Raw genomic sequence first — 14,974 nt, 5'->3', positions numbered from 1 at the left:
TTTGGATCGTATCTACTTCCATCTTGTGAATGACCAAAGATGGCGACTACGTTTCACACGTAGCTGAAATGATTTTCCGATCAAAAAAAAAAAAAAAAACGGTTTCCCCAGATCGACCCTCCCATCTACAGGTTTCGCTTCCGAAGCAGTAAATTGTCTTCTCTCCTGTTGAGTTTGTGCATAATTGCTGTTCACCTGATTTTTTTCCCCTTGGGAACTACTGAGAGCCAAAAATGGCGGCTGCTGAAGATTTTTTGGGTCGCCACTTTTTTCATTGCTTTAAAATTGTTACAATTTTTTTTTAAATACATCGATAAAAATGAAGATTAGATCTTATAAAACGAAATTCCCTGGGAAAAAATTGGGAAAAGAAAAATTTTGGGGACACATTTGGAAAATTCCTTGACATTTTTGACTAAGTCATTTTCCCTGATAATTCCAAGTTTTCCCGGAGCGTACGAACCCTGAACCGAACAGAATGTTGCGGCAACCCATCTAAAACTTTAGGCAGTAGAAAGAAATGCGTTCCCCTCACTGACTCCATGCAAGAAAATCTTCGCTCTTTCGGCGCATTTTTCGTTGTGAAAAAAAAACGTTCATTTTTCGATTGCAGTTTTTAAGTGCGAGCGTCGGTTTAGATAAAAATTTACAATTTTTTTCGTGAAATCACAATAAAAACGAAGACTAGATCTCATAGTACTTAATTCCTTGGGAAAAAAATGAAAAAAAAAATTTGGAGGACAAAATTTGAAAACTCCCTGACTTTTCCCTGACATTTTTGACAATGTTATTTTCCCTGACAATTCCCGGTTTTCCCGGAATTCCCGGAGCGTACGAACCCTGATACGAATAAAATTATTGGCTGCAGAAATTAATTCGCGTGAAAGATCTCATTGATAAGAAGTTAGCTGTTGCCATTTTTCTTGAGTTTGAACAAATAAATTCTTTCTTTATTGCTTTATGGCTTTTCATGCAACGGGGGGATTTAAAACTTTTTCTATTTGATATTTTTAGCGATTGATTGATCTTGCAAACTGCGTGAGTACAAAATTTGAGTATAGTCACAGCTTCACTTGATACGTGGACCGATTATTATGAAAATTGCTATATATATGTATTTTTCCACGGAGAAGGTGCATAATATGCTCATTGAAGCCACTCGCCATCAGGTGGCATTGCAGAGTAGCAACTTCTGCCCCGTTCAACCGGGTCATGAAAATCAGTATAATGATGTATTTTTTTGTTGGCGTAGCAACGCGCGTCGGGTACAGCTAGTTAATAATATAAGACGGCAAGGACATTTGCAAATGTAGAATCTATAAAAGAGAAAAAGTTCAAACTCTTACTTTTGCAGAACATGATCTGACAGTGTTTGCTAATTCACCAACAACTAAATCAACACACTTTAATGATGGTTCTTTCAACTTTGAAATTTGTTTCTTTACAATTGCTTCAAATGCCATGTCTGGTGTAAACAATCCAACTCTGGAAAAATACAGAACTTAAGAGTAATATCTTTGACTACTTTATACCTCAAAGTAACAATAAAAACACTTCAATTAAGAATTCTCATACCTTATGCCATGAATATTCCTGATTGCAAAAGCGATTTCCCTCCTAAGCTCTTTTTCATCAAATTCCATCTATAAAACACATTTCAGAGATATAAAATACAATTTAAAATTCAAACAATTCATTCAACTTTATAAACATGAGCCGTTTTTACTGTCAAACAATTATTTCATTGGATAACAGAAAAATAAGTTTTGGGAAATTCAATGTCAAATATATAAGTGCAGACTGGAGATGCACCAAATATTTGTTTACTATTCAGTACACAGCACATTCGGCATACAAATCAAATATTTGGCTGGGCCAAATACTTTAATATTGGGCAACCAAATAATTAATGAATCCAAATATTTAACAATTTGGTAAAAAAACGCCTATTTTTTTTGCAATAAATGAAAGTTATGGTACAGTAACATAGTACAAGATTAATGGAAAATGATACTAGTATGTCACATTCAAAGTCCTTTCAATGTAAAAAAATAGATGTTTAATAAAAATTTTGTTGCTTTTAAATTTTTATTAAAGTTTATTAAAAAAATAAATTTTAATTACATAGATCTTATTATTTACTAACTCAAATATGAAACGGTAACCAGAAAAAACATTCAGAAAAGTAATAATCTGTAAACATGGTAAGTGAACAAGCTATTTTTAGTTTTGTAAAAGATACCAGCTAAAAACAAAACAAAATTATCACTTCTCAAATAGATAAAAGGATGACTGACGTTTTACTATACTATCAGCCCTACATAATTGGGTAAGGGATAAACAAATAGCTCCCTTATAAGAAAGAAAAATGCCAGAATCAAATATTCAACCATAGACTTAATGATAAAGACCCCTGTTGTAAATCAAAGTAATGACAGTATAGAGGGCGCTGGCTGCTCCCGATCTCTGATGTGCTTAGTTACGAGTGTAGAATAGAACTTTGTGTTGTTAAGTGTAGATGTGTTGTGATTGTTGTCTGAAAATAAATATGTGATTTTAGAAATGTGTAAATATTCACTTAAAAGGTAACGAGGCAATTTCGTAGTTGGATTAAACAAGAACTGGATGAATAGTCCAATTAAATATTTTGGTGCCCGAACGTGGGACTACGAGATTGAAATTAAAATTAGAGGTAAGTGAATATTTGAAAGAAAAATTATGGAGGGTGATACAGAAAAATTAAAGAAAAAAAGAACTACCCTCAGATCTTTGACAACAAAATTATTTAATAGAATTGAAGGTTTAATTAATGATCACAACATAGAAATAACTGATAAATTAGAAGAACTTAAAGATTTAAATGATCAATTGAATGACAAGTATGACAATTTAAAATATTTAAATAATAGTATAGAATCTGTACTTGAAGAAAGTGAAATCGAAGCAGAAATTACTGTAAGTGAAGATTATTCTGAAAAGATAATTAAATGGAAGTCTAGAATTTCTAGGTTATTAAAAGAAAATGCTAATGTCGAAACCAAATCTAATATTTCAAGTGAATCATTAAATACTACTGATTATGAAAGACCCGCAATTAGTAATGATTCCAAATGTGTAAAACTACCTAAGATTTCTCTAAGAAAATTTTATGGTGATCCTAGCCTATGGCTAGATTTTTGGAACCAATACAACATAACAATTCATGAAAACGAAGAATTAAATGACATTCAAAAGTTTACTTATTTAAAAAGTCTTTTAGGTGGAGTAGCATTAAGCGCTATTTACGGGTTTTCTATCACTAAGGAAAATTATGAAAAAAGTGTAGAGTTACTTACGAATAGATTTGGAAGGCAAGATATTCTTATTAATACTCATATGAATAAAATTTTAAATCTTGAACCAGTAAGAAATGCATGGAACACTAAAGCCTTCAGATATCTTTATGATCAATTAGAAATTTAACATACGTTCATTAGAAGGTCTTAGTATCGATTCTAAAAGTGTCGGACATTTATTAGTTCCAATTATTTTAAAGATAATTCCAGAAAATGTTAGTTTGGAATATAACAAGTCACGTTCATCCGATGTAAATTTTGATTTAAAGGAATTAATTAAATTCATTAAAAGAGAGGTAGAATGCAGGGAAGCAAATAATTTGCTGAATGATTTAAGAAAAACGAAAAATGTAAATGTTAATTCAAATTCGCGAAATGAAATTAAACGAAGCACAATGCATTCTAACCCAACAGCTGCGTTTTCAACTAGTGTTAATTTTAATTGTTGTTTCTGTAAAAGTAGTCATGATTCTTTTCTATGTGAAAATATTCCTGCTTCAGAAAAACGAATAATATTAAAAAATGAAGGAAGATGCCATAAATGCTTTCGCCGTTCGCATTTAGGTTTTCAGTGTAAAAGTAAAATAAATCCTTGCAAGAAATGTAATAGCAGAACTCATCACGAAACAATTTGTTTTCAAAATCAAAACTCTTTTAAAGCGGGAAAAGAAAGGAAAAAACCCCTAGAAATGGATCATGAAATCCACGATAAACCGACAACATTAGTTGCAAGTATACATGAAAGGAAGAGTTCAAGGTCAGTTTTGCTACAAGTATTAGAAGCCAATGCTTATTCGGCTATGAGAGTATTTATATTCTTTGTGACTCAGCTTCTATTCCCAGTTTCATCACTAGAGATTTAGCAGAGCGTTTGCATTTACCAGTAATACGAAAGGAACATTTAATTGTTTATACTTTTGGAAATCGTGATCCTAAAGAAAAGATTCATGATGTATCTGAGGTCACGATAAGCCATTTACAGTTCCCAGATAGAACCCTTCAGATTGAAGTTTTGATTTCTGATCACATTACTAATGCCTATATGCCCCCACCAGATGAATCACTTAGAAAGCTGTTGAAAGGAAACCGAATTAATATTCCTAACTTGTTTAGTAAAAAGGATAGGGTAATAAATATTCTCATTGGAGCTGATGTATACTGGAAAATTCATTCGGGGAATATTAGAAGGTTGAATAAAGATTTGTATTGCGTTGAAACTCTCTTCGGATTTTGTGTATCAGGCGTAAGCAACGCAATCGAGAATAAAAAGAGTTCCATTATTCAGAATTTATGTTTCTGTGAAGAAGAATTTATTAGTGATTTGAAGTCCAATGAAGTACGCAATGAACTTGATTTAAATCGACAAATAAGACGGTTTTGGGAAGTTGAAAGTCTAGGAATAAAACATACAGATGAAACTTCAGCTTTAGAATTAGAGACATTGGAACAGTTTAATAGGGATATTAAATTTAAAAACGGAAGATACGAAGTAAAATTACCATTTAAGGATGAAATTAATCTTTCTAGTAATTTTAATCTTGCAAGAAAATGTTTAGTTTAACAAGAAGATTTATTAGTGATCCGTCTTTGCTTAAAAATTATGAAGAAATCCTTCAGGAGCAAGAGAAGGAAAATGTGATTCAAGAAGTTAAAGAAGATGTTGATACAAATTGTTGCTATTATATGCCACATCATCCAGTCATACAAAATGACAAGGAAACTACCAAAACACGAATTGTGTTTAATGCATCTGCTAAGGAAAATAATTGTTTTTCTTTAAATGAAAATTTATTTGCTGGTCCTAATTTGAATCCAAATTTATTACCTCTTTTTTTGACGTTCAGAAACTATAAAATTGGAATGATTTCTGACATAGAAAAGGCTTTTCTTCAAATAGTTATTTCCGAAGAAAATAGAGACCGTCAACGTTTTTTGTGGTTTGATGAATTACCCCCAAAGAAGTTACAAATATGGAGGAACAAAAGGGTTACCTTCGGCATAAAATCTTCTCCTTTTCATTTGGCAGGAACAGTTAAATATCACATAAATAAGTATAAGAAATCTCATAAAGAAGCTTATTCTGCTTTAAATGAACACCTTTATGTAGATGATTTTATCTGTGGATCTAACAGCATTGAAGAAGCTTATGACTTGTCAAGGGACACCAGAGAAATTTTGAAAGATGCGAATATGAATTTACGAAAATGGAGAACAAATTCAGAAGAACTGTGCCGTATATGGGAAGAAAATGGATTTGAGAAAATTTCTGAAAATCTTATACCGATAAAAGTTCTTGGTATAACGTGGAATACAACAACAGATGAATTTAAGTTAGATTTATCTCAACTGATGAAATTGTTAGAAGATGCAAAGAATACTAAAAGAAGTGTACTGCAACTATCTTGCAAAATATTTGACCCGATTGGGATAATAGCTGCATTCACTATAAGAATCAAGATTTTGTTGCCAGAAATTTGGGAACAAGGACTAGATTGGGATGAAGAATTAACAGAAGAATTGAAAATAAAGTGTGAAAAATGGATTTCGGAGGTTCCTCAACTAGAAAACTTGATGGTACCAAGATGCTACATTCCTATTCAGACAAATGAAATTCGCTTTGAAAATGAAATTCACATATTCTGTGATGCGAGTGAAGATGTGTTATGGAGCTGTTGCCTATATTCGTTACAAGATTAAAAGATGGAAAATTTGGAGTAAGCTTTGTAACGTCGAAGGCACGAGTTGCATCCGTTAAAAGATTAAGTATACCAAGATTGGAATTATTAGCAACATTAGTTGTAGCAAGAATTTTAGACACGCTAAGGAAGGTATTTGAAGTTGGAAGTAATTATGTTATGTGGTCGGATTCAACAGTTGCTCTAAGCTGGATTCGCGGAAATGCAAAGCAATGGAAACCTTTTATTTGCAACAGAGTATGTGAAATTCAAGGCTTGACAAACCCCCAGAACTGGAAACATTGTAAAGGATCACAGAACACTGGGGATATAGTGTCCAGAGGCTGTTGTGCAATTGAACTAGTGAATAATCAGTATTTATGGATAGGTCCTTCATGGTTGACATTACCTGAAGAAAATTGGCCAGAAACTAAAGAAATTACGAAGAAAGAAATTGTTGACACGGAAAGAAGATCGAAATATTAAGTGTTAGTGAATTATGTATATGAAGATGATTTTAGATTGTTATAGAATAAATTCAGTTCTCTGAAAAGACTGTACAGAATAACTGCATGGGTAAGAACATTTGCAAGCAATGTACGAAAGAAGAAAAAAGACAGAATTCTAACACCATTCACAGCTGAAGAATTAGAAGAAACTGAAGAATTTTGGATTAGAAAAATTCAGTCAGAGCATTATGCTGCAGAATTAGAAAACTTGAAGAACGGTAAATCTGTTTCAAATGAATCAAGGATCCGAGATTTAAATCCTTTCTTAAGCGATAAAGGGATACTGCTGCTTGGAGGAAGATTGCAGAAATCAAATTTGAGTTATCAGGAAAAACATCCGAAGATTTTGCCATCGAAAAGTAAGCTTTCAGAATTAACTGTTAAGGATTGTCATGAAAAGGTTATGCACTCCGGAATAAACGACACTTAATCCAAGTTCGTGAAAGGTATTGGCTAGTGAAAGCAAGACAGATTATCAAGTCAAATTTGAAGAAATGCATTATTTGCAAACGGTATAATGCACGTCCAGGAACTCAAATGATCGCTCCTCTCCCAACAGATAGGATTGAACAGTCGCCGCCCTTTGCTACAACAGGATTAGACTTTGCTGGCCCTCTCTATGTGAAAAACAGTACTGAAAAGTATTATATTCTTTCGTGCACATGTGCAGTTACAAGAGCAGTGCATCTAGAATTAGTCACTAATTTGACTACGGAAATGTTTCTACTTGCGCTTTGCAGATTTATATCTAGAAGAGGACTTTGTTCTATCATTTATTCGGATAACACAAAGACATTTAAATGCGCTGAATCAGAATTACAGAGAATTTGGAAGGTGATTAGTGATCCTAAAGTGAAGGAATATTATTCTTCAAAGGGAGGATCTTCATCTGGAAGTACATCGTCCCTAAAGGAGCAAGGTGGGGTGGATTCTACGAGAGAATGGTGCGTTCAGTGAAAACTTTATTACGAAAGACAATTGGAAAATCATCTTTATCAACTGAAGAACTAGAAACTGTTCTAGTTGAGATTGAATCAGTCATTAACTCTCGTCCATTAACATTTACCAATTCTGATGCTAATGAACTGCTTCCTTTAACGTCTGCTCATTTCCTTGTCGGAAAACGACTTATGTCCTTACCAACTGTGAAACTGACAAGTGATAACATCAACAGTACTACAAGTAAGGTGTTAATAAAAAAGTTTAATTATTGCGAAAATATTTTGAATAGATTTTGGGTAAGATGGCGAAAGGACTATTTGCTAAATCTGAGATCTGCAAATTTAGTGCAACCGAACAAGTGTTCCGAGTTCAAGGTAAACGATATAGTGTTGATCTTCGATGAACATTCTCCACGCAACCTGTGGAAATTAGGTAAGATAACAGAAAAATTCATAGGTAGAGATAAAAAAATTAGAGCATGTACTGTTGACTAAAAAAGGTGTTCTCCGACATCCAATTCAACTGCTCTATAATTTAGAAATTCCTAACTGAACAGTGAACATTGTTTAAAATGTAAAAATTATTGTGGAACTCTAAAAATTTAATTGAGTTATTTACATTTTATTCATTAGCTTAGTTAATATTTCAGTTGTATACCAGTATTTTATTTGTTTAATATTATGCATATTGTTTATCATGTAAATCTGAGAATTCTGAACCAGTTGTTCATCGGGGGTGAGGATGTTGTAGATCAAAGTAATGACAGTATAGAGGGCGCTGGCTGCTCCCGATCTCTGATGTGCTTAGTTAAGAGTGTAGAATAGAACTTTGTGTTGTTAAGTGTAGATGTGATTGTTGTCTGAAAATAAATATGTGGTTTTAGAAATGTGTAAATATTCACTTAAAAGGTAACGAGGCAATTTCGTAGTTGGATTAAACAAGAACTGGATGAATAGTCCAATTTAATAACCCCTGTTTAACTGAATAGTTTCCCCGGGTAATTTAATAAGATTGGTATGATTTTGTAAACATTTTTGATAAGAAATTTTTTGAAAAAAATGGAACGATTTGTTATCAAAGTATAGCACATTCAAAGTCGTGTGCAACAAATTGCTGATATAAAATAAAGGAACTAAGCACTTCAGAAGAGAAATCAAAAAATTACAAAAAAGAAAAGAAAAAAATCTAATGCATTTTATTGCTTACACTGTTAAATTATACATCATTATGTTATTACTTTTCATTGAGAAGTTAAAGTGGTAATGGCTTCGATATGATAGATTTTGATGAATGTGGAAAAATGTGCCTGCATTCGGACATAACTTGTAATAGAAACTGTCGTTAGTTAGAAATTAGTTTTACACCAGTTTCAGCTGTGCCATTGACAATCCTTAAACTCTTTGCTATCTTTTTAGCTTTAATATAATATTGATTTTCACATTATTCATCAAGATCAGTATTTAAAAACTTTCTATCGATTTCGAATCTTTTTTAAAAATTGTATCTCTTAAAAAGTTTGAGGAGAAAGGAAAAAATATGCTTCTTTGTCCAATAAACTAAGCTTCTTTCAGATTGAGCAGTGCTTTTGTATCCCTATCATCACAATCATCTTCATTATCTCCTACTTCGGATTTTGATTTTGCCGCCTTCTTTGTTTTGATCTCGGTTTTTTCTCCCTAAAGTATCATCAAAAGAGGGAAATGCAACCTTCTCTGAGTTCAGAGATTACAAATGGTTAATTACTTTAGGTAGTTATGTGCCTAAATCATCTTCATAAATACTCTTGTATTGAACCCAAGATTTTACTAACTGTAGATCTTGGTTGGGGCCCAAAGCTGGATCGCAGACAATAAACCATACTTTTCCGTAAATATTGTTGATAAACAAACAAATATCTTCAATGCCTTTTATCTTCAAATCAATTAAGGAAAGCTGATCCCTGAGAAGATACATTTTTAAAGAGTGTATGAAGCAGTGAAAAGCAAAGGAATGTAATTGACAAAGTTAAAATTTTCGAGATAATCATTACAAATAATAGGGGAACGTCTCCTCTGCTTAGGGGCAAGAGATGGTATTAGTAGCTCTGGTAGGGGCTGTTATATAGCATGATTTAGAAAAAAAGCTCAATGAAAGCCTACCTAGGACCTGCACTTTAAATACATTTTATAAGAAGCTTTAAAAAGTCCACTTACATCCCTTTGCTTCTCACTACGTCATATGGCCTTTGCCATCCATCTTGTGTGATGAATAGCGCCAGGTACTCGAAAAGTAACATTGTTTGGAGAAAGACTCGCTAAATAAGTTAAGCAAAGTAGAATGAACTTCTTATCGGCATCCCTAAGCTGCTAGTGTTTTCTCAAAAAGAAAGCTTGGAATTTCACCTGGATTGCTTACTTTGTTTTTAATCTTCCATACTTGCTTTGAATTGCTTCTTATCTATACCATACATCCTGAAATCCTTGAAAAATATCTGGTTGAGAACTATAGTGGACATAGTGCAAATCAAAACTCCTTTCAAACCAACTTCTAAGATGTGGTAGCGACATGCTAAACAACTTTTTCTGTACTCACAAAATGCAGGTTTGTACTGCAGAAAGGAGCCATAAAATGACGGACATTTTAACTAAAGCCCTAACAAGTCCTCGTCTAAGAACACAGGCTACTTTCCTGGGAATTGTAGTTTTTTCTTTCTCTGGGGGGGGGGGGGGGGTCAAAAGCCCTTACAAGACTGGAATTTTTAAGCTTGTGTTTAGCACTAACCACCGAGGAGGAAAGCAATGTTCTGTATTTATGGCCTCTACAGCTAATTTCATAAGTTTACATGCAGTTATTTGTTTTAGCTTTGAGTTTTAGAGACATAACTATAATACAGTGAAATCCTGTTACAACAAACTTCAAATTAAAAGAAATTTTCGGTTGTAACAAGGTTTTAGTAGTAATGAAATTCAAGTAAAGTAATGGAAATCAAATCGGAGCTGAAAATTTCTTTCGTTGAAACAGATATTTCGTTGTATCGGTATTCGTTGAAACGAGATTTCACTGCATATATTTCTGATAATACAGCTGTTTTTGCTCTGATAGCTTAACATTGTAAGGGGGTTACAACCATTAACTAAAAGAAGCAATACAATTTATATTGTAATGATTCATTCTTTTTACGCGACTTTGAGGATATTAGCTACGACCTGACTTGAAAAATACTGAATAATGTTCAATTAATTTTTACAAGAATTTAGATGAAATTAGACTTAAAAAAGAATAAATTTCTCTATAAAATGAGATCAGAACAAAGTTTCTAGAATGAATAGTTTTGGTTTTACAGATGAGAAACTACGATATTTTGCTAAAAATTGCCATTTTTCGTAACTTTAGCCTCTTTGCGGCACGTGTTAATATCATCGAAATGACTTGAAACTTTGCAAATCACATTTTCTAGTCTATTGGCACATTTTAGGGGGGGGGGGGGGGGTGCCGCAAAAGATTAGATGAAAAAAGTTTTTCCCCATGTACCTTGTGACCACCCTAATGTAGTACTCGTAGAGACAATGTTAAATTTTCTTGCTAAAATTTTTAAAAATTGTTCCTTGCTTAATTTCAAAAAAGAAAAGAAAAAACATACAAACCTTAACAATTTCAAAAGGAAATCGTTCGTGAAACAAACGATTTATTTTTGCACCACCAGTGAGCTGATGTGTATCAATCGATGCTGATCCAGAACCTTCAATGTTTCTTTCGAAATCGGTCTGAAGTTGCTGAATCATCCTGAAATTCATTTAAAAATACCATTTTTTTGAGCAAATACACTTTAATCAACAAATTTCTTTAACACAAAAGCATTTTATTTAAAGTTTTTAATTAAAGCATTTAAGTTTATCCAATAAAATAAAGTATATTGAAGCATGTATAATGCATTCAAATACAAAACTTACATCAACATAGCTTTGGTTTTAACAGATGGGTCATCAGCAGAAAAGTGTTTATATTCTTGCACCTCTTTTTCCAATGCATTTTTTTGTTTTTCAAGTTTTTCCCTAAGTGATGGTAGATTATCTCGTATGTGATTTGTAAGTTGTTGATTTAAGACTCGTTGTAAAAATGGTGTACCCATACGGTCAGCCATGTGTCTAATCAAACATAAAGGGAGAGAAAATATACATGAATTATGCATTTTAAAATTAAAAGTACATTAAAAAAAAGTGCTTTTAACATTTTTCTACATTTGTTTTTGTCTTTCCTGACAGTTCACCTCCTCATAGGCAATCTAATCAGCATGTCAGACAAATTTGAAACTGCTTTTTAGTTGAATGGCTGCATGTACATTAGGATGGTCCAAAAATGAAATTTTAGAAATCATATTTGGGCTGTGGTAGCCCGATCGGTAGAGTGTCGGATTCGGAGCCGGAGTGTCCTGAGTTCGAACCGCGATGGTCGAAGATCCGCCGTCGTCATTAAAGGGGACTGGGCGACGTTAAATATGCTCGTGGTCTCAATGTCCTCCAAGTGAAACAATACCTCTGGGGGTGCTAGCACCAGGTAGCTATTAGCTCCTGGACTAGTTCCAAATTCTCATTAAACTGTTTGATCCGGTGATGGTGCTGCCATCTATTGGTATAAAAAATAATGGAGGCAAGGCACTTAGTATGCAGTCCTCGACATAAATACAGCTGTAGTCAGTTGTGACTCGGAATCAAATCGGAAATCATATTCTCAACAAGCTTGCCCTCGTTCTACATGGTATTACATAATTACGAAAACAAAATCAGGTGAATTGGTCAGTATTTAGGTGTTGTGACGATTTAGCACTTAAAGATGCTGAATTAGCACGGAGAAAGTGAAGGTTTAACTTAGGTAGTGATATTTCTGTGAAAGAATTTTACTAATAATATAATTAAATGCAGAAACATTGTGAAAAAGGTATTTTACATTTACAAAAGTCATACCACAAGTTTCTGAAATGCTAAGATTAAATAACATCATTGGCCACCAACATCATCATCTTGGACGTTCGAAATTTTTCTCAGTGCAGAACTAATAGAAAAAGAAGGTGCTCAAGCCAACTTTTAACAATTTTAGTTAATTTTAATAGTTAATTGATTTGTTTCAAAGTGACATGGAGAAGGAATTCTGCAAAAAGTCGCCCTGCGTGTGTATACTACTACAGATAACACCAATATATCGATATATCACGATGTTTAGTTCCTGATATATTGCAAAATGCAAATCTTCCAGTCCTAGTTTCTATATTACTGAAAAATGCCATTTTATTTAATAAAAAATCTTTGAAATTTAAGAGATATTTTATAAAACTTGGTAAATTTACAAGCAATTCCATTCTTAGGCACATTAAAAGTTTAATATAATGTTAAGGTAGAAATTGAATCATATTATATTTCCAAGTTTCATTACAGTTTAGCGTTTAGAACTGATAAAACAAATTACAAATATCTTTTCAACAAAGTACCTATAACCAGGGTGACTTAAAAAGAAACGCCTCTCCGCAGCAATAGCAGCTTTTATATCTTTACGTCCTTCAATGTCTTTTTGACTACGATTAACCACTCCAATGTAACCTAATTAAAAAAAATATATATAGTTTTTTATGCTTACATACATAAGTGAATGTAAACATATAAATACATATTAAAAAGTATACTAACCTCTACGTAAAGGAAGTAGTTTATTTTCAAGAATTTCACGAGCATCAGTACCTTCATCCATTAGATCTAATTTTGTAATAACACCTATTGTACGTAACCCTTTAAAAAAGAAACATAAAGTATTTAGGAAAATTAGCTTTTAAGTTATAATAGAAAGGTGAATCAAAACCACATGCTGCACAAGAAATATTTTGGAAAATGTTAAAGCTGAAGTTTTTGGTTTTTGTTATCAAAAGTTAGTGAATTCAGTTACTTAGTTTCCATTTTTTTTTGGGGGGGGGGGGGAAGGGTGGCTAGGAAGGAGGGGTTTGAGGATCTGCATACTTAATTTTATATAATTTTAAAATTCATAAAACAAAATATATCATAGCAGGATACCAACTGAATTCTGCAGTCTCCCTGCTGGGTATACATTGCACACTCGCCTAAACTACATCAGGTAAACAATTTTTCTTTATTTAATCTCTCACATTTTAAAATATGAAAAACCTGAACTATGAACAGGACATAAAGGTGCACAAAATAACGCAAATATTTTTTTCTTTGCAACGTTAAATAGAGCAAAAAATGCTAAACTCAATCATTATCACTTATTGGCTGCCTCCATTATTTGAGAGAAAAGGAGGTCATTTTTACTGCTTTTCACTCCTTCAACAATTCATCATTTGGCAGCCTAAGCTGATAGGAGAGTTAACTTTAGCTAAAAATTAAAAGGTCGAAAGAAGTGCATGTATTACTTCAAAACATAAGCAAGTATTAAGGATTTCATTAATACTGGCCTTCTAGCAAGAAATAAGGCATTCAAGACCATATGTTTTCCAAAAGGCTGTTTCAAGGAGCTTAAGATCCTTGTTCTGTAAGAACTTTTTTCTAACTGAGATTCTTTTGAAATATCTTCTTCTATCAGGGTTGGCTTTTTGCCGGCAGAAACTGGTTTTTGCCCTGCCAGTGGCAGAAACTGGTTATAACCGGTAAAAACTGGCAGAAACTGGCAAAAACTAGAAAACGTTTTTAATAGCTCTAGTAATTACTTAATGACAGGCAATTAAGTAAAATAAAAAATATAACTCCATTTCGTCATTGCAAAAACTTAATATAATAGTTATTTAATAATTAGTGTAAAAATATGTTAAATAACAAAACTGACATTTACAAAGCAAAGTAAAATTTATCATTGTTGAAATTGCTATGCGTTAGAAATTTTAGCCTTGTAATGTTGTAAATAACAAATTTTTCAGTTTGTTGTTTATAATTATTTTGTTTGCATTTAATATAAAGTGTAATATATATATATATATATATATATATATATATATATATATATATATATATATATATATATCAAATATTTAAATAAATACAGATTTGTTTTATTTCATTAAACTCTAAAATTCAAGAACTTCTCATTTTACACTTAATATAACTGAACAAAGCTATTCTAAAAGAGCTTAATCAAGCAGTTACTGATAATCATTTACTCGCCTATATGCTCCATCCAAAGTATTTGAGAGTAAATTTATCATGTAATCAAGAAGAAAGTGCCCGCACTTTACTCACAAATATTAACCCTGATTATGTACCTTATACCATTGCTTTACAAAACAAATCGGCCCCTTTTCCCAAAACCTATTTTTCCAATCACGTGGTAACAACTACTCCAAATACTGCATGGTGGTGCAGTTTGAAAAAATGTGCTATAGATGAAAGTTATGTGAATCTTGCTTGTTCTTTGAGGATAATGCCACCTTGTTCTGCTGGGATTGAAAGAATCTTCTCAAATTTCTCCTTTGTGCACAACGAATTGGGAAATTGGTTAGGTTTAGAAACAGCGTCAAAACTTTTATTTTGTTAGAGGC

General features: G+C 32.6%; 1 protein-coding gene across 1 annotated transcript in view; it reads right to left on the bottom strand.

The window, feature by feature from the left end:
- Window positions 1–14,974, bottom strand: part of LOC129222291 (dynamin-like) — a 63,244-nt gene that overhangs the window by 33,887 nt on the left and 14,383 nt on the right. Inside the window, exons 5-10 of the mRNA XM_054856777.1 lie at window positions 13,119–13,217; window positions 12,923–13,031; window positions 11,391–11,585; window positions 11,085–11,223; window positions 1,576–1,643; window positions 1,347–1,485 (exon numbers count right to left, since the gene is read on the bottom strand). Of these exons, the coding sequence (XP_054712752.1) occupies window positions 1,347–1,485; window positions 1,576–1,643; window positions 11,085–11,223; window positions 11,391–11,585; window positions 12,923–13,031; window positions 13,119–13,217 (749 nt within the window). The remainder of the gene's footprint in view (window positions 1–1,346; window positions 1,486–1,575; window positions 1,644–11,084; window positions 11,224–11,390; window positions 11,586–12,922; window positions 13,032–13,118; window positions 13,218–14,974) is intronic.

This window comes from Uloborus diversus, chromosome 5, assembly GCF_026930045.1.
Source record: "Uloborus diversus isolate 005 chromosome 5, Udiv.v.3.1, whole genome shotgun sequence".
NCBI classification, from domain to species: Eukaryota; Metazoa; Arthropoda; class Arachnida; order Araneae; family Uloboridae; genus Uloborus; species Uloborus diversus.
This window is presented reverse-complemented; position numbering and strand designations above follow the sequence as displayed.